At 43.3% G+C, this 24,723-nt stretch overlaps 2 protein-coding genes across 2 annotated transcripts in view; both read right to left on the minus strand.

Moving 5' to 3' along the window:
• The window catches only part of LOC106602508 (zinc finger protein 271-like), a 124,749-nt gene that overhangs the window by 25,132 nt on the left and 74,894 nt on the right, over nucleotides 1-24,723 (minus strand). The gene's annotated exons all lie outside the window — the stretch shown is intronic.
• On the minus strand, nucleotides 6,848-8,634 carry LOC106602502 (zinc finger protein 25). Its single transcript, XM_014195177.2, has 2 exons — nucleotides 8,588-8,634; nucleotides 6,848-8,364 (listed from the first exon to the last, which is right to left on the minus strand). Exons 1-2 carry the CDS (start codon nucleotides 8,598-8,600, stop codon nucleotides 7,403-7,405), a joined length of 975 nt encoding a protein of 324 aa, XP_014050652.2. The 5' UTR covers nucleotides 8,601-8,634; the 3' UTR covers nucleotides 6,848-7,402.

Here is a 24,723-nt window from a genome sequence, read left to right on the forward strand (position 1 = left end):
TTCCCTCCAGGCCTGAGGACAAAGACTTTCCTCTAGGCTCAGATTAAAGATATGACAGATAGGAGTGGCTATAGAGTCAGCTACCATCATCAGTAGCTTTCCATCTAAGTTGTAGATGCCAGGAGGTTTGTCATTATTGATCGATAACAATTTTTCCACCTCTCCCACACTACCTTTACAAAATTCAAACTTGCTTTTCTTTCATTATTTTTTTTTTTATGCATGAATACCATGGCTCACTGTTCGTTGTTGGCATTTCCTGCCTAACTTTGCCAATTAAGTAATCATTAAATTAATTGGCAACATCAAATGGTTTTGTGATGAATAAGCCATCTGATTCGATGAAAGTTTAATTTGGATTTCTGCCCATAATTTCATTTGAAGTACTCCAAAGTATTTTTCCATCATTCTTTATATCATTGATCTTGGCTTCATAATACAGTTTCTTATTTTTGTTGAGTTTAGTCACATTCATTTCTCAATTTGCAGTAAATCAGCCAGTCAGACTTATTAGCCACTCCTTTTGCACCATCTCTTTCAACCATACAGTTTTTCAATTCCTCATTAATCCATGGAGCCTTAACAGTTCTAACAGTCAGTTTCTTAACAGGTGCATGTTTATCAATAATTGAAAGAAGCAATATTATAAATTCATCAAGTGCACTGTCTGGTTACTAATTATTAATCACATCAGACCAACAAATATTTTTTAACATCATCCACATAAGAGTCACAGCAAAATATTTTGTATGATCTCTTATACACTATTTTAGGCCCAGCTTTTGGAACGTTGGCTTTCCTGGATATAGCCACTATATTGTGATCACTGCATCCAATGGGTATGGATACAGCTTTAGAACAAAGTTCTACAGTATTAGTAAAAATGTGATCGATACACGTGGATGATCTTGTTCCTGTAATGTTTGTAAACACCCTGGTAGGTTGATTAATAACCTGAACCAGATTACAGGCACTTGTTACAGTGAGAAGCTTGCTATTGAGTGGACAGCTTGAGTGGACAGCTTTATTCAGGTCTCCAAGAAAGTAGACCTCAAGCATTTCACACATATCATTTAGATACTGACTGTTAGCACTTGGAGGCCTATAGCAACACCCCAAAAGAAAAGGCTTTAGATGTGCCAAGTGAACCTGCAACCACAACACTTCAAAAACATTTGACATGAGATATTCTCTAAGCATTACAGGGATATGGCTCTAAATATACAACACCTCCTCCATAAGCATTTCTGTCTCTTCTATAGATATTACAGTTGAAGTCGGAAGTTTACATACACCTTAGCCAAATACATTTAAACTCAGATTTTCACAATTCCTGACATTTAATCCTAGTAAAAAATTCCCTGTCTTAGGTCAGTTAGAATCGCCACTTTATTTTAAGAATGTGAAATGTCAGAATAATAGTAGAGAGAATTATTTATTTCAGCTTTCATTTCTTTCATCACATTCCCAGTGGGTCAGAAGTTTACACACTCAATTAGTACTTGGTAGCATTGCCTTTTAAATTGTTTAACATGGGACAAACGTTTTGGGTAGCCTTCCACAAGCTTCCCACAATAAGTTGGGGGAATTTTGTCCCATTCCTCCTGACAGAGCTGGTGTAATTGAGTCAGGTTTGTAGGCCTCCTTGCTCGCACACGCTTTTTCAGTTCTGCCCACAAATTTTCTAGAGGATTGAGGTCAGGGCTTTGTGATGGCCACTCCAATACCATGACTTTGTTGTCCTTAAGCCATTTTGCCACAACTTTGGAAGTATGCTTGGGGTCATTGTCCATTTCGAAGACCCATTTGCGACCAAGCTTTAACCTCCTGACTGATGTCTTGAGATGTTGCTTCAATATATCCACATAATTTTCCTTCCTCATGATGCCATGTATTTTGTGAAGCGCACCAGTCCCTCCTGCAGCAAAGCACCCCCACAACATGATGCTGCCACCCTCGTGCTTCACGGTTGGGATGGTGTTCTTCGGCTTGCAAGCCTCCCCCTTTTTCCTCCAAACATAACGATGGTCATTATGGACAAACAGTTCTATTTTTGTTTCATCAAACCAGAGGACATTTCTCCAAAAAGTACAATCTTTTTCCCCATGTGCAGTTGCAAACCGTAGTCTGGCTTTTTTATGGCGGTTTTGGAGCAGTGGCTTCTTCCTTGCTGAGCGGCTTTTCAGGTTATGACGACATAGGACTCGTTTTACTGTGGATATAGATACTTTTGTACCTGTTTCCTCCAGCATCTTCACAAGGTCCTTTGCTGTTGTTCTGGGATTGATTCACACTTTTCGCACCAAAGTACGTTCATCTCTAGGAGACAGAACGCGTCTCCTTCCTGAGCGGTATGACGGCTGCGTGGTCCCATGGTGTTTATACTTGCGTACTATTGTTTGTACAGATGAACGTGGTACCTTCAGGCGTTTGGAAATTGCTCCCAAGGATGAACCAGACTACTTTTTTTTCTGAGGTCTTGGCTGATTTCTTTTGATCATACCATGATGTCAAGCAAAGAGGCACTGAGTTTGAAGGTAGGCCTTGAAATGCATCCACAGCTACACCTCCAATTGACTCAAATGATGTCAATTAGCCTATCAGAAGCTTCTAAAGCCATGACATCATTTTCTGGAATTTTCCAAGCTGTTTAAAGGCACAGTCAGCTTAGTGTATGTAAACTTCTGACCCACTGGAATTGTGATACAGTGAATTATAAGTGAAATAATCTGTCTGTAAACAATTGTTGAAAAGATTACTTGTCATGCACAAAGTAGATGTCCTAACTGACTTGCCAAAACTATAGTTTGTAACACGAAATATGTGGAGTGGTTGAAAAACGAGTTTTAATGACTCCAACCTAGGTGTATGTAAACTTCCGACTTCAACTGTATTTCCTTGTATTGTTATTGCTGTATCATCAAATTAATTATCTAAGTGAGTCTCAGAAATGGCTAATATATAAACGTTATCTGGCTTGGCTCTCTCATCCCTTCCAAGCCTCTGGGTGGTAGGGTGGACAATAAGCCTGTCATAGCGGATGTAAGCAATGTCCCCACACGCTCTGGCAGCTTTCATGGCTGGGATAAGTTATTTTCTTTTCTGGCGCACAGCTTCAGGATCGTCCTCGTTGAGGAAGATATACATTCTTCTCAAGTTCTTGGCTCATTCCATAACAGCTACCTTGTCCTTGAACCACAGGAACTTGACCATTATCAACCTGGGCCTATCACCTGGGCCTGTCACCTGATCCGGTGGTGGGTTTTCCAGTCCTGTGGGCTCGCCCCACCTCAATCTTCCTGTGGTCCATCTTCAAGATCATTTCCTTCTCTTTGTCCTCAGACTCCATCCAGGTCTCGTGGAGATTCTGCAATTTCGTCCACTGACCTTGATTGTCCCTCGAGGTAGTCTGATTTATCTGTCATTTTTATCATGGATTCACACACAGAACTGATGTCCTCTCTCAATGACTTACAGATTGCTGTCATCTTGCCGTTTTCCTTTTTCAAATCATCGAGCTGACCCTGGGAGAACTGCAAACTGTTCTTCAGGTCCTGGACCTCTCTGGTCAGGTCGTCCATTCTTTTATTAGTTGAATCCACCAGTATTTGGACAAAACACTTGAAGCTTTTTTGTTTTTTGTTCATTTAAATGATCCTTCATGTGTGATAGAGAGACGCCACTGTCCTCAACGGTACTCCCACCGGCTTTGGTCTCTGTCATGGTAGCTGGCAATGTAGGTTACGCTGTTACTCCTCGCAGTTCCATACAGGGCAGGTCACAGAGAAGATTGAAAACAAACAGCAGGGATCTAGACAGCCACAAACCCGGAAGAATCCGTGGTTCCAGCCACAATGGCTAATCGCGTCGCAGGCTGTGTTCAAGCCCTCAAGAAAACCCAGCTAGCTTGATAGGCAGCTAGCTAGCAGCTAGGCTAGCTGCTACGCCAAATAGCTCCTCAGACCCGGCCTTGGTCGGCAGGATCACTGGAAAGAGACTGGAAAGATACTAGAAGTCCCAGGAACTGATGCCAACTGCGTTGCGGTATTCAAACTAAAAAGTTAGCTAGCTACTGAGAAAGAGAGAAGAAAGAGAGAGGGAGGGTTTGTCCAGACTATTCACACACTTACTTTGACCACCAGGTGAAGGAAAGAGAAAGAAAACAGTTATCAACTGAAAGTAACAGTATGCCACTGGGAGGACAGTAGCAGGTGACCCAACTGTAGTTTGTGACAACTAGGATTCCCCATTGTAGCCAATTTAATTTCAGAAATTCCAGTAGCGATTTTATATATTGAGTTTTAATCACTTAATAATTCAGAAACTAAATGTAAGTTACTTCTGAACTTTTAGTTTATCCTCTCTCCTCATGAGGGAGAGATAATATCTTAAAGGTGTGTGTTTGTGGTAACAGAATTTCAATCCACAAGGCAATGTTTCTTAAAGATATCCTAAACTAAATATAAGTGTTTATTAGTCAGCAGGAGTCTGTACTTCAACATCATTGTGTTTTGATATATTTCTAATAAGGCCAAGAAATCAAAGCTTTTGTTTCTTCAACATTTTGAGGATGGAAAATTATTGAAAATGTATTTATGCCTTCATGCTCCCATGAGCTTCACATATTGGTGCTCATGGATCCATGCGAGGCCCCGCAACCTGGTCGTCACTTATTACCACAGATACATTGTAGAAATAGGATGGGGTTCATGACTGTATCTTCTTAAAATGTGATTTTAAACTTAACCACACTGCTAACTTTAAGCCTAATCCTAACCGGACATTAAGACCAAAAAGCACATTTTGTTTTTAGAAATTGTTACGATATTGACTTTGTGATTGTGGTAACTAGTAGAAACGCCGCAAGTCAACCTCGGCCTTCTGCAAAATGTACGAACCTCTTGCCATTCCTCGGTATCCGTCGAGAATCGCGCTCTTGCATTGTCCTCTGCGAACTCAAGTGACACCTTTAGTTCCAGTAGCTGTAGTTTCCGCCCCAATACCCTGTTTACTTTCTAGCTTTGAAACATTTTAAAACAAAACTGCATTGTCGACTGTGTGTTTACAGATCTCTGCCACAGCTGCATTCGCTAACACCTCCATAATAGAGTATATTTGAGTGTGGAAAACCATAGCTGTTGGTGTTGTTAACGAACGTTAGCCAAGTCCTGTCTCCAACGAATTAAAGGCTGCCTAGGATAAGGATGTGACGCTGTGCAGGTAAATGAGTAATATTTCGAGTACCATGGTCTTAACAAAGTCTAAATAACAACAATAAAAACGCTACGGTGAACATTGTTATTGGTCACTTTACATCCGTCTACACTGAAGATAAATAATGTTATTGGTTGGCATCATAGCTCAAAGGTGTAGTTAAATGAAAAATGTATGCGTGCTTTTCTTGGAAGTATGGTACTGCTTATTATGTTACACATCAAATCTCCTATGACAAGTACTTTATCTTTCAAGCTGAGAGCTGACTTGTTTAGAAAGGACAGTGTGTCAGCAAGAATAGAGTAGAAAAGTAATATTACTTTATTCCATCTACATCACCTCAGTAAGGTAAATATTAAACTGTCCTTGTTCTAGCCTAGGTTTACTGTCTCTCTAAAAACAGGTATTTATTCAAGCCTGTTTCAAATTCCAAATTAACAGGGGCATGTGATTAATTATCCTCTTACCCCAAGACACTTCACCTATATTTCAGCTAAAGTATACTTCCCAGATATCCCCAGCATACTTCTCAAGCCACACCGCTATGATTATTCCCCTTTGTGGACACTCTTATGTCTGATAAGGCTAGTCAGGAAGGAGAAGCTCTTGTAACATAGTTTGCACTTGAAGGGCTTCTCCTTGGTGTGAACGGTCTGGTGCCTCTTCACATAATTTGCATCAGCGAAGCGCTTCCCACATGTGGGGCAGACGTACGGCTTGTCAGCATCCGTCCTAATGCTCTGCCTCCCACGTTGTGACCCAATGATGCCAGAGGAGGTAGAAGCAGGAGCCAGCCTCAGGTGGTTAGTCTTTGAGCTCCCTCCTTGACCTCTAGCCATTGTTTGGGTGTTGTTGGGATTGTGTGCTGTGTTATAGGCTAGGTACCTCTTGTGATGAACACCCATTCTGACCCTGTCTGTATTGGTGGGGTAACCATAAGGTAACTGAGGAAGGATAGACCCAGGTCCAGGCTTTCTATTAACCCATTCACCAGGCATTAGATGTGTCCCTGAAGGAGAAGACAGACTTGCTGATAGACTACCACCAGAGGAGTCTCCCACCAGTCTCTGTGAAGGCTGAAGCCCAGGAAGACCTGTATTGTTCATCATGGACACTGTGGTGTTTGTATCATAGGAACAGGAGGGCCTATCTCTATCAGCCCCAGGCCCTGCTTCATCCCTGCACTGAGACTGTGAAGATAAGGGTCTGGGCTGCAGACTGGATCCCTGACTGGAGCCTTTGTTTCTTTGATAACCACCAGGACTAAGGTTGTTCAGTCCACCTGTCCATTGGTTTTGTTCTGTGTGGTGGTGTCTCTGTCCCTTGTGATTCAGGCCTGGTTTTGAGCCGGAAAGGAAGAGTGACGGCTCCGGATCCAGGGTTCTGATCCGGGGCCAGGCTTTGTGACTAGCCACCTCAGAAGTCCAGTCTCTCCCGCAAGCAACACCGGATATCAACAGGTCCTCTGTAAACTGTAAACACAAATTGAACAGAAAAGCATAAAGGTTTATATAAGAAACTATGCTGTACACACAGAAACATGACATGATATTATAAAATGTTAACCACAGTCAAACACATCTCTAACACTGATTGAAGTACCTAACAATATGGAGCCATTGGAGTTTATTATAAAAACATTTCCATATGTGTTGATTCAAGAATTAGTATAATGTTTTGGTTCGACTGAGAAGGGAAACTCAGTCCCTGCAATGATATATAGTCAGTCAACACAGAGTTAATTTTGTATTTAATTTAAACAAAATGGTCTTACTCTCAACTTTGAAGTACAGTACTTTTATTGCACAAAATTATACGTGACAAGTAGATCACCATGGTAACACTTTATATTTTCTGTAAATCTGGTACCCTTGCAGTGATAATGTATTTTAGAATACTTTGGAAAAGGTTAAACATTACACACAGCTTCACCACTTCATGTCAAGTAAACACAAATTAAGGCACTATAATTTCCTCATTATAAAACACCAGCATCAAACAGGACAAGGTTGTCACTCTTCATCAGTGAAAAGTTTTTACAGACACCATCACACCAACCATCACATCATCTACTCTGCCACCTCATAATCATTCTTTCCTCAGTTCACCTCATCCAGTTCCCACCTACATCCAAAACCAACAGAATTAACTACAAACTAACTTGTACTACATTATATGTCACTATACTCTATACATGGGCTGTGTGCATTTTCTGCTGGTGTATCCTAAGGTAGCTCCTCTCTGAGAACCTCTTCCCGCAGTGCATACAGGCGAACGGCCTCTCTCCCGTGTGGACCTTCAGGTGCATCTTCAGCTGGTGCTGGTGGGAGAACCTCTTCTCACACTGGGGGCAGCTGTAGGGTTTCTCCCCTGTGTGGACCCTCTGGTGCCTCTTCAGGCTGGACGATTGGGAGAAACTGCCCCGGCACAGGTGGCAAACAAATGGTTTCTCCCCCGTGTGAATCCTCTGGTGAATCTCCACCTGTTGAGGGAAACTGAAGGTTTTCCCACAGAAAGAACACGGGAAGCGCTTCTCTGTGGCGCCGCCACCTTTACGGATTCCGTCTCTACTTCTGTCATTTGTCAATGGGCTTGTGTAGCTATTTAGTGTTGAGGCACTGGCATTGTCGGAGGTCTGGTTTAACATTCGGAAAGTGTGGGGAGGACGAAGGCCAGGAAGTGTCTGTGTTGTCACAGGGTCCATGTTCCAGTTGATAGATCCTATTGAAGGCAGGCTGAAGGCAGCACCTGTTAGGTAGTTAACCTGAGGTGCCATCAGTCTCTCTGAATCACAACTATAGGAGCAGGATGGAGCATCGCTAGCCGAGTCTGTGTCTGTTCTTTCAAGCCACATACCTCCCTGTCCCCGCAGACAAAATTGGCGCCTCACTCTTGTCTCTGACAATCTGTTGTCTTGGAGACTAAGTTCGGCCGTTGTTTTATGTTCGACTGTCTGTTTCTGGTTGTGGTTAACAGTGTTGTTCCCCAGCCCAGAGGTGAGGACGCTGTCCCTTCCACTGACCTCCACTATGTCGCTACTGGTCCTGGCCTGCTCAGTGATGTTGTCCCCTGGAGCCTTGGCTGCACCGGTCGGGGTCTGGAAATCCAAGATGGCCACCCAGTCTCCTCTGTTATCCTCCAGCCAATCACCTAAAGGTTACAAAATAGACTACAAATATGGCACAGAAAACTGTACATATGGAGTTTATTTTTTTTGTCAATTACCCGGTGAAGTTCGTACATTATGTGTGTTTTAGTATGTAAACATACATTGTACTGATTTCATTTTATGAATGAAGAGAAAATAATGGCCAGGCGCATCCCAATGAAGTAGCTATATCTATTATGTTCTGTATATGTATGTCTCTCTAACCTTGCTCCCCCATCTTTAGTCCACTCAGCAGATCAATGCTCTCTGGTCCGTCTTCTATTGTCTCCTCTTTGACTAGCAGCAGATCAGGCTTCCCATCCTCCATGTCTACTGACTGTAAGAGATACAGAGTGAGGAGGATGTCGGATCAAGAGATCTGATATGAGCACCCACCTATGGAGCATCTTCTGATTGGGCAATGAGGGATTGATGTGATACTATGCAAATATGTTAGTTGAATTGATTATGAGACACTCTAATGGTTTGATAATTGAAAGGCATGGTCCCACACGTAAGACAAAATGAATCAAGACCTGGGCCCTTATCCATAAAGAGTCTCAGAGTGGGAGTGCTGATCGAGAATCAGGTCCCCACTTGTCTATATAATCTTAGTCATTATCATCTAAAAGGGAAAACGAATCCTAGATGAGTACTCCTACTTTGAGAGGCTTTGTGGATACGGGCCCTGAACGAATACCATTCAGACAGTAGTTTACAGTGGGCCTACCTCCGTGAGACTGTGTGTGGTCTTGTGCTGCTCAGCTGGTACCTCTGTGGGTTCAGGAGGAGGTGTAGTCTGGTTGTCCTCCATGACCATGTTCGCCTCAGGGTTCGCCAGACCCTCCTCACACCCCTCCTCCTTCACCAGAAGCACCTCTGGACCCTCTTCCTCCTGGAAGAGACAGGAGATACAGATTACAGACACACTCCCTCAGTTATGCACACACAGATAAAACACACTTTCAACATGGAGTGTTTACCCATCCCCACTCCGTCTGAGCCCTATACTGTAGTTACAGAATGACTTCATTGTTGTTAAACCCATCATGGTGGACATACATATGATGTGGGTAAATATGAGTCAATTCTGATAAGTCAAAAGTCAGACAAACCTGACTAAACTATTGTACAGTAGATGTTTGTTAGTGTGTGGGTCTAGAGTCAATGAAAGTCTTCGAATGAAAAGTTCAGTTTTTTGTTTATTAAGCAACATGAAAACCACACATACACCTCAACAAAAAAAATCTGCATGAACATGATAAACTGAATTAATTTTCTCATGAAGTGTCTTGTGAACATTTGAACATCATATAGCCTACACAGCACAAACAATATGAAACAGACTTTGTAGGCTTATATAGCACACAATCTGTGGATATTTTCTGCTGACAACATTTAAAATAATTGTTTTTCATTCATGTAGGGTTTGATCTAAACGTCAGAAGCTATCATGTGGAATGGTTACTTTATATGTTATAGAGTGGAATGGTTTTTCTGCTGGTGTATCCTGAGGTATCTCCTCTCTGAGAACCTCTTCCCGCAGTGTGTACAGGCGAATGGCCTCTCTCCCGTGTGGACCTTCAGGTGCATCTTCAGGTGGTCCTGGCGGGAGAACCTCTTCTCACACTGGGTACAGCTGAAGGGTTTCTCTCCTGTGTGGACCCTCTGGTGCCTCTCTACTTTCTGGAGGCAGCTGAAGCCTTTGTTACAGAACATGCAGAGGAACCGTTTCTCTTTAATATTGCCTGATGTGGCTCCTCCTCCCTGAGCCTGGGCTCTAGCCGTGTCGTTTGAGTTCAATACCTGATCGAAAAGGACCCGGCTGTGTGACTCGGAAGGCCCCATTGATGTGGACACTGGGTTTCGATCCCTGAACGAGTGTAAAGGGGAGCGGGTGGCAACATTTATATCGGTCTCTAAGCTTTCCCTGTAGTCTAAGAAATCTCTGCCCTGTGAGTGTCCATCTCCAAGGTGACTATCTGCATTCCATGTGGGAGGAGCATCACCCTCCACTTTCACAGTCACCTCATCTACCACTATGACCTCCCCTTTCTTATCTAGGCACCCTTCAGAGTATACACTACTACTGTACCGGTTCCAGTCCCCTCTAGACAGATCAGTCTGTCTCTCTAAACCCAAGGATATGTTGCCAGGGTCCATTTTTGTAACGTAAGAATAAGACGGATCATTACCACCAGTGTCTAACACGTCACTATCACCATGGGAATGAACCATCCTCTGCCTATGGTGAAATACCGGTAAATACTCTGAGCCAGGAGCAGGAGGACAGCCCAGTCTCCCCGGTTCCAGTCTCTCTGGGTCTGATCTGTGGTCAGATCCTGTGTGTAAGAGCATTTGTGTTACAGTTAATGTCTTGGTGTCTGTCTCTGACTTGAGGACGGCGTTCGGCGTTCCACTGACCTCCGTGATGCTGCGTTGGGTTCTGGGCTGGGCAGCAGTGGTAGTGGGGTCCTCTGTGGCTACAGGGGGCACTCCAGCTGCTCCAGTCTGGATGTCTCTGCTGTGCCGTGGGTCCTCCTCTCCTTCAGACCTCTCCTGCTTGAACCCAGGACCTGCAGTCTCTGCATCTGCAGACTGACACAAGAAGATAACAATGTCATAGGGAAGTCTCATAAGCTCCCCAATGGCAGATAAATGAGGATGTACATGTAAGCAAGTGAATAGCAGAGGGTAGCCTTTCTGAAACAAACAGGCTATATTTGATTTCCAAAGTAATTGTAATTTGTAATGTAACACTATTACACTAACCTCTATCACGATAACGTGCTGGGTTGAGGTTCCACTCCCCTCATCAACAGTGATTGGTTGGTCGTCTCTCCATGTATTGTGTCCCGCTGGCTTCACAATGCTCCTGTGGCCTCCAGTGAGATGTCCGTCACCTGAGAGAGTGATTGGGGCAAAGAGGTGGTTAGCTACTGTCAATGCTATATTGTACACTTAACAATGTCTACAATTGGCAAGGATGTAAGGTAACACTATTCATAACTTCTTGATATACCATTTATTGTACTGATCAATGTATTATGCATTGTTTTCATTGAGTAAATAATAGTCATGCAGTAAATCAATGTGTTTAGAATATTATATTGTCTCTTTATGCAAGATTACTAAGTAATCAGGTGAATTATTGCATACAATCCAAAAACTGGCCAAGAACCAATTCTGGGTAACACATCTTAACACAGACGGTAACTGCGTTATATATGATCGGCGACAGGCCACGCAGCTAAATGTACCTCTTGCCATTCCTCTGTATCGGTCGAGGATCTTGACACTACTGGGACGACTGGTGAGGACGCGCTCTCGCATTGTCCTCTCTGCGCGCTCCCGTGCCACCTTCAGTTCCAGTAGTTTCCTCCGCAATGCCCTGTTTTCTTTCCGGCTTTGAGTTATTTCCAGACGAAACACTGCATAGTCGTCGTCCACGAGTTTACAGATCTCTGCCACGGCTGCATTCGCTAGTACCTCCATAATGGAGGCTATTTGTGTGTGAAAAATCATACAGTTAGCCATTGTTAGCAATGTTAGTAGCTAGCTAGCGTTACGTAGAGAACATCTATCAACCAAGTCTTGTCTCTAGCGCGAATTAAACACTACATGGGGTAAGTATTCGATGCTGTGCAGTTAAATGAATCATATTATAAGTTCCAGGTTGTTAATAAACGTCTAAATACAAAAAACCGCTGACGTGGAAATTGTTTCTTGGTCACTGTTCACTCTCTTCTTCTTCGAATGCGTTTCCGGCAGGCTAGAAGCTTTGTTGCGTGGCCTAATGCTGCTGCGTTTTACAGATCGGAGTGTGAATTGCACATTTTGTCACAAAAAAAGGGGGAAGGGCAAATCTATTGCGCCATCTAACCCTACACATACACTGAGTGTACAAAACATTAGGAACACCTTCCTAATATTGAGTTACACCCCCTTGTGCCCTCAGAACAGCCTCAATTCGTCGGCCATGGACGACAAGGTGTTGAAAACGTTCCACAGGGATGCTGTCCTATGTTGACTTCAATGCTTCCCACATTCGTGTCAAGTTCACTGGATGTCCTTGGGTGGTGGACCATTCTTCATTCCCACGGTTAACTGTTGAGTGTGAAAAAAACAGCAATGTTGCGGTTCTTGACACACTCAAACCGCCATACCCCGTTAAAAGACACTTAAATATTTTCTGTTGCCTGTTCACCCTCTGAATGGAACACACAATTGTCTCAAGGCTTAAAAATCCTTCTTTAACCTGCCTCCTCCCCTTCATCTACACTGATTATGTGGATTTAACAGGTGACATTATTACAGGATAATAGCTTTCATCTGGTCAGTCTATGTCATGGAAAGAGCAGTGTCCTAGGTATATACCACTATATATACACTATATATTGGACTACTGCAATGCTCTACTTTCCGGCTACCCGGATAAAGTACTAAATAAACTTCAGTTAGTGCTAAATACGGCTGCTAGAATCCTGACTAGAACCAAAGAATTTGATCATATTACTCCAGTGCTAGCCTCCCTACACTGGCTTCCTGTTAAGGCAAGGGCTGATTTCAAGGTTTTACTGCTAACCTACAAAGCATTACATGGGCTTGCTCCTACCTATCTTTCCGATTTGGTCCTGCCGTACATACCTACACGTACGCTACGGTCACAAGACGCGGGCCTCCTAATTGTCCCTAGAATTTCTAAGCAAACAGCTGGAGGCAGGGCTTTCTCCTATAGAGCTCAATTTTTATGGAATAGTCTGCCTACCCATGTGAGAGACGCAGACTCAGTCTCAACCTTTAAGTCTTTACTGAAGACACATCTCTTCAGTAGGTCCTATGATTAAGTGTAGTCTGGCCCAGGGGTGTGAAGGTGAATGGAAAGGCTGGAGCAACGAACCACCCTTGCTGTCTCTGCCTGGCCGGTTTCCCCTCTTTCCACTGGGATTCTCTGCCTCTACCCCTATTATGGGGGCTGAGTCACTGGCTTACTGGTGTTCTTCCATGCCGTCCCTGGGAGGGGTGCGTCACTTGAGTGGGTTGAGTCACTGACGTGGTCTTCCTGTCTGGGTTGGCGCCCCCCCTTGGGCTGTGCCGTGGCGGAGATCTTTGTGGGCTATGCTCGGCCTTGTCCCGGGATGGTATGTTGGTGGTTGGAGATATCCCTCCAGTGGTGTGGAGGCTGTGCTTTGTCAAAGTGGGTGGGGTTATATCCTACCTGTTTGACCCTGTCCGGGGGTTTCATCGGATGGGGCCACAGTGTCTCCTGACCCCTCCTGTCTCAGCCTCCAGTATTTATGCTGCAGTAGTTTATGTGTCGGGGGGCTAGGGTCAGTCTGTCACATCTGGAGTATTTCTCTTGTCTTTTCCGGTGTCCTGTGTGAATTTAAATATGCTCTCTCTAATTCTCTCTTTCTTTCTCTCTTTCTTTCTTTCTCTCTCTCGGAGGACCTGAGCCCTAGGACCATGCCTCAGGACTACCTGGCTTGATGACTCCTTGCTGTCCCCAGTTCACCTGGCCGTGCTGCTGCTCCAGTTCCAACCGTTCTGCCTGCAGCTATGGAACCCTGACCTGTTCACCGGACGTGCTACCTGTCCCAGACCTGCTGTCCCAGACCTGCTGGAACCCTGACCTATTCACCGGACGTGCAACCTGTCCCAGACCTGCTGTTTTCAACTCTCTAGAGACAGCAGGAGCGGTAGAGATACTCTCAAAGATCGGCTATGAAAAGCCAACTGACACTTACTCTAGTGTTACTGACTTGTTGCACCCTCGACAACTACTATGATTATTATTATTTGACCATGCTGGTCATTTATGAACATTTGAACATCTAGGCCATGTGCTGTTATAATCTCCACTTGGCACAGCCAGAAGAGGACTGGCCACCCCTCATAGCCTGGTTCCTCTCTAGGTTTCTTCCTAGGTTTTGGCCTTTCTAGGGAGTTTTTCCTAGCCACCGTGCTTCTACACCTGCATTGCTTGCTGTTTGGGGTTTTAGGCTGGGTTTCTGTACTGCACTTTGAGATATCAGCTGATGTAAGAAGGGCTATATAAATACATTTGATTTGATTTGATATACCATTACTAGGTATATACCACTATACCCCAAAAATCCACTACTTGAACCCAACCAGATCCTACTCCAGGCCAACAGCCTGGGAGGATGGAACCCCTATCGCCTTCTCTTAAACCCCCCCGTAGATATTCTACGCTAAAATCTCTATTTTTGGGGATTTACGCTCCCATCAGTGCAGTACAATTAATAACCATAGCGCCCTACCTTACTAATACCCATCCTCTCTGGATTTCTCTAATCAGGCCTACTCACGGGGGGGGCTCCCAGTCGAATTACTCACCCTTGGGCTATGCTCTACTATCTTCACTGCCTCAGCATAAAAACTTTCTGCCCCACTCAAACTTTGGCAATCTCAACTAGAGGTCGTCCGATTAATCGGAATGGCCGATTAATTAGGGCCGATTTCAAGTTTTCATAACAATCGGAAATGGGTATTTTTGGATGCCGATTTTTTTTTTTTTTTTTTAGACCTTTATTTAACTAGGCAAGTCACTTAAGAACACATTCTTATTTTCAATGACGGCCTAGGAACGGTGGGTTAACTGCCTTGTTCAGGGGCAGAAAGACAGATTTTTACCTTGTCAGCTCAGGTATTCAATCTTGCAACCTTACAGTTAACTAGTCCAACCCTCTAACCACCTGCTTTACATTGCACTCCACGAGGTTACGCGAATGCAGTAAGAAGCTAAGGTAAGTTGCTAGCTAGCATTAAACTTATCTTATAAAAAACGATCAATCAATCATAATCACTACTTCACTACACATGGTTGATGATATTACTAGTTTATCTAGCCTGTCCTGCGTTGCAGATAATGCTTAGGTACACGTTGCTCCAACCATAAACATCAATGCCTTTTTTTAAATCAATACACAGAAGTATATATTTTTAAACCTGCATATTTAGCTAAATGAAATCCAGGTTAGCAGGCAATATTAACCAGGTGAAATTGTGTCATTTTGCGTTCATTGCATGCAGTCAGGGTATATGCAACACTTTGGGTAATTTGTCAGAGTTTTACGTAATTATGACATAACACGGAAGGTTGTGCAATGTAACAGGAATAACGTTTTGTTTTCGAGATGATAGTTTCCGGATTCGACCATATTAATGACCTAAGGCTCGTGTTTCTGTGTGTTATTATGTTATAATTAAGTTTATGATTTGATAGAGCAGTCTGACTGAGCGATGGTAGGCAGCAGCAGGCTCATAAGCATTCATTCAAAATAGCACTTTTGTGCGTTTTGCCAGAAGCCCTTAGCAATGCATTGCGCTGTTTATGACTTCAAGCCTGTCAACTCCCGAGATTAGGCTGGTGTAACCGATGTGAAATGGCTAGCTAGTTAGCGGGTGCGCGCTAAAAGCGTTTCAAACGTCACTCGCTCTGAGACTTGGAGTAGTTTTTTCCCTTCCTCTACATGGGTAACACTGCTTCGAGGGTGGCTGTTGTCGATGTGTTCCTGGTTCAAGCACAGGTAGGAGCGAGGAGAGGGACGGAAGCTATACTGTTACACTGGCAATACTAAAGTGCCTATAAGAACATCCAATAGTCAAAGGTATATGAAATACAAATCGTATAGAGAGAAATAGTCCTATAATTCCTATAATAACTACAACCTAAAACTTCTTACCTGGGAATATTGAAGACTCATGTTAAAAGGAACCACCAGCTTTCATATGTTCTCATGTTCTGAGCAAGGAACTTAAACGTTATCTTTTTTACATGGCACATATTGCACTTTTACTTTCTTCTCCAACACTTTGTTTTTGCATTATTTAAATCAAATTGAACATGTTTCATTATTTATTTGAGGCTAAATTGATTTTATTTATGTATTATATTAAGTTAAAATAAGTGTTCATTCAGTATTGTTGTAATTGTCATTATTACAAATAAAAAAATTGGCCGATTAATCGGTGCCAGCATTTTTTTTGGGCCCTCCAATAATCGGTATCGGTGTTGAAAAATCATAATCAGTCGACCTCTAATCTCAACCTGTCTCTCTCTCACAGGGCACTTCTGATCCCCAGCCGCATGGGCGCCCCCACAGTTGACACAAAATGCTTTCTCTATCCCAACTTTACACTCACTCCGACTACGCCCTCCTGTACATTTCTCACATCGTAGGATCTCCCTATCTCCACACTGCTGCAACATGTCGGAATCCTTGGCACCAAAAGCACCGTAGCGGGTTCGGAACATAGGCCCTCACAGAATAGCAAATATTAACCTTACCAGGTAGAAACTCTGTGTCAAAGCTCAACAAGACAGACAGGGTATTCTCAGTTGCACCATTGCCACAGGGTCTACGTCTCAGCATACGGCGCGCATCACAAACACCAGGAATATTATTTTTTATTTGATCCACCTTTACTCTACACTACGCTACCCCATTGATCGCTCCTTTGAGAAAGCAAAGCACGACACAAGTTGATGCCAGAGGCGTGTGACGTGGTTCGCTCGCTGCCTCTGCATGGAGGATGCAAAAAAAGATATAACAATTCCACCCCAACTTTGACAGATCACAGTTTGTCCTTTTAAATAGCTTGAAACAACATGGGCCGGCCGAATAGCAGGGATCCACTTTTTCCAAAAAAGGTCACTCCTACCGGTCCAAAATCATCTCTGGTAGGATTCTCAGAGCAAATGTTGGAAGTCTCTACCACACCTGTTGCCGCAGGTACTTCATCCTGGTCAGGCTAATTATTTAACACCATTACTAGGTATATATTCGGAAGATGTCGGTTTGAGCCTGGTGCCTTCCCATTCTTCCCTGTCTGCCTCATGACTCAGAGAGAACTAGATAAATCAAGACACCCCACTTCCGTTTTAAATTGAAGAGAAAGGATCTTATTGGTTGGCGTCGTAGTTCAAAGGGTGTGGTTAAATGAAAAAGATATGCACGCTGTTCTTTGAAATACGCTTCTTCTTATTACATTACACATCAAATCTCCTATGATCAGTATCTTTCAAGCTCAGAGCACACTCGTTTAGAAAGAATAGGGTAGAAAACAGGTATTTACACAAGCCTGTTTCAAATTAAAAGTTAGCAAAGGGTTAATGCGGGGTATTTGGTTGATTACCCTCTTACCTCAAGACACTTCACATGATAACTATAATATGTCAGCTAAATATATATATATATATATTTTACCTTTAACTTAAATTACCAAGAAACGCTTAACCTTCCATTTTTTTCATATTCGCATACACTACCGGTCAACAATTTTAGAACACCTACTCATTCAAGGGTTTTTCTTTATTTTTTACATTTTCTACATTGTAGAATAATAGTGAAGACATCAAAACTATGAAATAACACATATGGAATCATATAGTAACCAAAAAAGTGTTAAACAAATCAAATAGCCACCCTTTGCCTTGATGACAGCTTTGCACACTGTTGGCATTCTCTCAACCAGCTTCATGAGGTTGTCACCTGGAACGCATTTCAATTAACAGGTGTGCCTTCTTAAAAGTTAATTTGTGGAATTTCTTTCCTTCTTAATGCGTTTGAGCCAATCGGTTGTGTTGTGACATGGTAAGGGTGGTATACAGAAGATAGCCCTATTTGGTAAAAAACCAAGTCCATATTATGGCAAGAACAGCTCAAATAAGCAAAGAGAAACGACAGTCCATCATTACTTCAAGAAATGAAGGTCAGTCAATATGGAACATTTCAAGAACTTTGAAAGTTTCTTCAAGTACAGTCGCAAAAACCATCAGGCGCTTTGGTGAAACTGGCTCTCATGAGGACCGCCACAGGAATGGAAGACCCAGAGTTTCCTCTACTGCAGAGGATAAGTTCATTAGAGTTACCAGCCTCAGAAATTGCAGCCCAAATAAATGCTTCACAGAGTTCAAGTAACAGACACATCTCAACATCAACTGTTCAGAGGAGACTGCGTGGATCAGGCCTTCATGGTCGAATTGCTGCAAAGAAACCACTACTAAAGGACACCAACAAGAAGAAGAGACTTGCATGGGCCAAGAAACACGAGCAATGGACATTAGACTGGTGGAAATTTGTCCTTTGGTCTGGAGTCCAAAGTTGAGATTTTTGGTTCCAACCGCCGTGTCTTTGTGTTACGCGGTGTGGGTGAACAGTTGATCCCTGCATGTGTATTTCCCACCATAAAGCATGGAGGAGGAGGTGTTATGGTGTGGGGGTGCTTTGCTGGTGACACTGTCAGTGATTTAACCAGCATGCTGCCACAGCATTCTGCAGCAATACGCCATCCCATCTGGTTTGCGCCTAGTGGGACTATCATTTGTTTTTCAACAGGACAAAGACCCAAACACACCTCCAGGCTGTGTAAGGGCTATTTGACCAAGAAGGAGAGTGATGGAGTGCTGCATCAGATGACCTGGCCTCCACAATCCCCTGACCTCATCCAAATTGAGATGGTTTGGGATGAGTTGGACCACAGAGTGAAAGACATCAGCCAACAAGTGCTCAGCATATGTGGGAACTCCTTCAAGACTGTTGGAAAAGCATTCCAGGTGAAGCTGGTTGAGAGAATGCAAAGCTGTCAGCAAGGCAAAGGGTGGCTATTTGAAGAATCTCACATTTCAAATATATTTTGATTTGTTTCAAAAGAAAATTGATTACTACATGATTCCTTATGTGTTATTTCATAGTTTTGATGTCTTCACTATTATTCTACAGTGTAAAAAAAAACTTTAATGAGTTGGTGTTCTAAAACTTTTGACCGGTAGTGTACGTTGTAGCTTAGACCTACTTTTCATCATCTGAGGTTTTTGTGTTGTGCCTGCCAACGGTTGAGACAACATGCTCATGAATACAGGGGGGGGTCATTTCAATCATAAAAATAGAATTCATAGAATGGACCTATTCCTTCAGACCACAGCAATTGAGTTGATACACCATTTGAAATTTAAATTGAATAGAAATCAAATCACATTTTATTGGTCACATACACATGATTAGCAGATGTTATTGTGGGTGTAGTGAAATGCTTGTGCTTCTAGCTCCGACAGTGCAGTTATATCTAACAAGTATTATCTAACAAATTACACAACATATACCCAATACACACACATCTAAGTCGGAATGAATTAAGACTATGTACATAAGGACGAGCAATGTCAGATCGGAACGGACTAAGATACAGTAGAATAGTATAGAATACAGTATATACATATGAGATGAGTAATGCAAGATACGTAAACATAATTAAGTGACTAAGATACCGTATAGAATATAGTATATACATATGAGATAAGTAATGCCAGATATGTAAACATTATTAAAGTGACTAGTGTTCCATTCCTTAAAGTGGCCAGTGATTTCTAGTCTATGCTTATAGGCAGCAGCCTCTAATGTGCTAGTGATGGCTGTTTAACAGTCTGATGGTCTTGATAGAAGCTGGTTTTCAGTCTCTCGGTCCCAGCTTTGATGCACCTGTACTGACCCCGCTTTCTGGACGATTACGGGGTGAACAGGCAGTGGCTCGGATGGTTGATGTCCTTGGTGATCTTTTTGGCTTTCCTGTGACATCGGGTGCTGTAGGTGTCCTGGAGGGCGGGTAGTTTGCCCTCGGTAGTGCGTTGGGCAGACCGCACCACCCTCTGGAGAACCTTGCGGTTGCGGGCGGTGTAGTTGCCATACCAGGCGGTGACACAGCCCAACAGGATGCTTTCAATTGTGCATCTGTAAAAGTTTGAGGGTTTTAGGTGACAAGCCAAATTTCTTTAGCCTCCTGAGGTTGAAGAGGCTCTGTTGTGCCTTCTTCACCACACTGTCTGTGTGGGTGGTCCATTTCAGTTTGTCAGTGATGTGTACACCAAGGAACTTGAAGCTTTCCACCTTCTCCACTGCGGTCCCTTTGATGTAGATAGGGGGGTGCACCCTCTGCTGTTTCCTGATGTCCACGATCTTGAAATGTCCATGAAATGTTAACCTCTTAAAGCGGTGGCCTTACTTCTCACTGACACATTAGTATACAGTGTCTCTTCCGCCTGTGTGAAGTAGGATGTGAAATCTGACACCACTTGAAGCTCTGATCTCCTTCCTACTATTTCATTCACTCTTCTGACTGTCGATCAACTCCTGGCTCCTGGTGGCCAACTACAAGAAACGTCTGACCTCTGTGATTGCCAACGAGGGTTTTGCCACCAAGTACTAAGTCATGTTTTGCAGAGGGGTCAAATACTTATTTCCCTCATTAAAATGCAAATCAATTTATAACATTTCTGACATTCGTTTTTCTGGATTTTTTTGTTGTTATTCTGTCTCTCACTGTTCAAATAAACCTAACATTAAAATTATAGACTGATCATTTCTTTGTCAGTGGGCAAACGTACAAAATCAGCAGGGGATCAAATACTTTTTTCCCTCACTGTATCAGTCATAATGTTAGAGGGTTTTTTTTGCCGAATCCACTACGTTGTTTTAGGTGCAACGTTTATGATCATGTTACAGCAGTATGTAGGAGGGAGATTCCTAGATGTGGGAAGTGTCCAGGAGGGCATGGGACAGAGGATTGTGTAGTTCCGGTGGATAAAGTTCTGTGTATCAACTGTAGGGGTGCACATGATTCTGCGGATCTGACGTGTCCGGTGCGAGAGAGGCAGGTTGAGGATAGTCAGAGTAGTGCAGAAGGTGTCGCATGCTGAGGTAGTGAAGAAAGTAGAGGAGGATCGGTCAAGGGTGAGGGATCCTGAGAGGATCCCTGTGAGTAGTATATCTGTGCCAGCACAGAAGGGTAGGCCAACGAGTGATATATGCTTCAGGAAGGCTGGCTTCTTAGCGTTCATAGCAATGGTTATCAACTGTACCGCAGAAATGGAATGTAAATCACAGAAAAAAGATGTGGTGGCAGCTGCAGAGAGGTACTTGGGTATATGAGATTTGACTTCAGAAGAGTTACAGGGTGTGTTGAGTGGTGGTGTCCCGTCCTCCCAGGCCGTTGGCATGATGCAGGAGCAGATAGGGTCGAAGTAGTGGAATGGGGTAGTGGGTTTTTAATAACTGTAGGGTCAGTTATTAGTTTTAAAAAAAAGATCATAAAGGATAATGGATTTATGCTATAGTCCAGTTGGGGGTGGTAATGCAACATACTGGATGCCAACCGCAGTTAAACTCCACCAAAGAAGAAGTAGTTCAGGAGGCAAGCTGGAGCTCTGTGACGTTCACAGCGGTGGGAGCAGATGTTTTGATAAAAATGTATTGGAGTATGCAGCATTACTAGTTTTTGTTAATGGCCCTCATGATACATTACTACTTTGTGGGATTACGTAGATTATTTAGTGACATTTCACTGGTTTTAACTTCTAATTACTACCACAAAGATGGCCACCGGTTCACCCACAGTCAAATGTCAACTTAAATGGTCATGTCTATTTTATTATCTGTATTTCTATGATTTCAATAGGTTTCCTATGGAGGTTTGACAGTGTAATTTTAAAACAACATATATTCCCATTCAAGTCGAAGAGCGTCTGCTAAATGACTTAAATGTAAATGTAAGTCAACATCCTCTGATGTCTTTGTGGTACCATTTCAAAGTTGACATTTACATTTTATTCCCATTTTAGTGCATTTATCATGACAACCAACCCTGTTTTCAAGTGCGTGTTGTGTCTCAATCTATGGCAGGCACAACACAAAAACATCAGATTATGTAAAATAGGGTCTAAGGTACAAAATATACTATTTTCTTTAAATCACGAGTTCACACGTTATTAGATAATTGATGTTTAACGTGAAAAAAAAGAAGTAATTTTTTTTATATCAATCTCAACCGTTTATGTTTTCCAGTGATGAAGACATGGAAGTCTCATTGTATGGTGGGGTATGCAAAATAGATCAACTTGGAGCACCTTTATCTCTTGAATGTTTTGGCCTACAGGTCCAAAACGTCATTTTATGAGCACTTCTACAATGGGAAAATATATATGAAAGGTTTCTTTAAAAATCAAAATGGGTGCTGTTAAAAAGTGATTGAATTCAAATGGTTTTACCCTTGGGTGTTGTTGGGGTTATGTGCTGTGTTATAGGCTAGGTACCTATTGTGGTGAATGCCCATCCTGACCATGTTGTATTCGTGGGATAACCATGAGGTAGCTGAGTAAGGCTAGACCCGGGTTCGGTCCTGGTTCCAACCCAGGAAAGACAAGCAACGGCTCCACGGGGGCCAGGGTTTGTGACCAGCCGCTTCAACGGTTCAGTCTCACCCGCCAGCAAAACCCAAGGGGCCAGGGTTGCGTCTAGAAGCACGATTTTGATTGCTCCTACAGTTTTGCTTCGGTACTGATGCCCAGAACAGAAAGACAATTTCCATAGATGGTGTGAGAGCAAAATTGCAAGATTATGTTATAATACTGTAATTGCATCAAATGGTTGTTTTATGCAACAGAATAAGGGGTTGTTAGAACACTCATCTGTGTGTGTTCTACTGAAAGTGAGCCTCTAGGAGATTTAACACTGACAGTGGATTTACGATGGATTGGTGATAAACTTAACAAGACCGCATTCCATAGCATGATTGCTGTCTGTGTGCCTGACTGGAAGGTACCAGGAAGAGATGGCTCGGGGCCAGACCATTGTTTCTACACAATGATACGTTTTTACAGCAGATACTGTCTGCTGTGAATTATAAGTATCTTTCATACAAATCTTAACCTTGTGACCCATTCCATACATCTGTTGTTTGTCATGTAGACTGAAGGGCGTGTGTCTTTGCTGTAAAAGGCCATGGTATCTTTTGTCATTGGGCTCTCAACGAATCACGTGGGGGGGTTTGTTGACAAGCTCCATTACTGCAGTAATTAAATAATAAAGTTTGATTGTTTTGAATAAATGTAAAAGTCTCTCCTTTTGATTACAATAATTCCACGACAACGGCCACTTTGAAAACAACCTGTCGGACATCTTGGACACAGTCTCCTGTTGTTATTATACCACAGTGGCAACACCGGATATCAACAGGTCCTCATACTGCAGACTGTAAACACAAATTGGCATTTCCATGTAAAAAGACCCATGAGCACTATGTTGTCCTCACTGTTTTCTGGTGTACAGTTTGACAGCTAGCATAAATAGTAGTCCAAGAGATCCATGAGAGTGAGGAGTTGGCTTTATGGATAATTTGTAGACTCAAATACAGAAAGTAAACATTCCTTAATACCAAACAATAACAAGGCAAACCTAACATTTAAGCATAACGACTGTCACGTCCTGGCCAGTATAAGGGTTAATTGGTATTGTAGTTTGGTCAGGACGTGGCAGAGGGTATTCGTTTTATGTGGTTCGGGGTGGTGTGTTTGTTGAAGGGGCATTTGATTTAAGTATTCCGGGGTTTTTGGGCACTGTTTGGTTTTCATGTATTCTATGTTTAGTCTAGTGTGTCTGTTTCCATGTTTGGTTAATTGGGGTTGGGACTCTCAGTTGAAGGCAGGTGTTGTCTATTTGCCTTTGATTGAGAGTCCCATATATTAGGGTGTGTTTGTCTTTGTCATTTGTGGGAGTTTGTTCCGTGTTAGTGTATGTCAACATTACAGGACTGTCAGTTTATCGTTCGTTCTCTTTTGTTATTTTTGTGTTCATTTTGGAGTGAATAAATGTTCAAAATGAACAACCGCATGCCTGCTGCGTTTTGGTCCACCTTTTCAGACAACGATTTCGCATTATCGTCAGAAGACGAAGAAGTGCGTGACAGAATCTCCCACCAACTAAGGACCAAGCAGCAGAGGGACTTCGAGTTGGACTGGCGGGAGAAGTGGACCTGGGAGGAAGTTCTGGACGGGGCCGGACCTTGGCACCAGGCTGGGGATTATCGCCGCCCGCAGTGGGAAATTGAGGCAGCCAAGGCAGAGAGGCGGAGGTACGAGGCCATGGACGCGCTGAGGGAGAAGCACGAGAGGCACCCCCAATAATTTTTTTTGGGGGGGCACACGGGTAGGTTGGCTAGGCCTAGGAAGAGCCGGAAGCCAGCTACCCGTGGTTATATGGAGGAGCGTATGGGGTGGAGAGCGCCATGTTTCGCTGAGGAGCGCACTATCTCACCCATACGCACGCACAGTCCGGTGCGCGCTATTCCAGCCCCTCGCAGGTGCCGTGCTAGAGCGGGCATCCAGCCTGGTAGGAGGATGCCTGCGCATCTGGTCGCCGGTACGCCTCCGAGGACCAGGCTACCCAACTCCCGCTCTACGCACGGCTACCATCAGGCCCCTGCACAGCCCAGTCTGCCCTGTACAAGCACCCCGCTCGTACAGGGCTACTAGTTCCATCCAGCCAAGACGGGTTGTGCAGGAGGTA

Source organism: Salmo salar, chromosome ssa04 (genome assembly GCF_905237065.1).
Source record: "Salmo salar chromosome ssa04, Ssal_v3.1, whole genome shotgun sequence".
In the NCBI taxonomy this organism is placed as follows: Eukaryota; Metazoa; Chordata; class Actinopteri; order Salmoniformes; family Salmonidae; genus Salmo; species Salmo salar.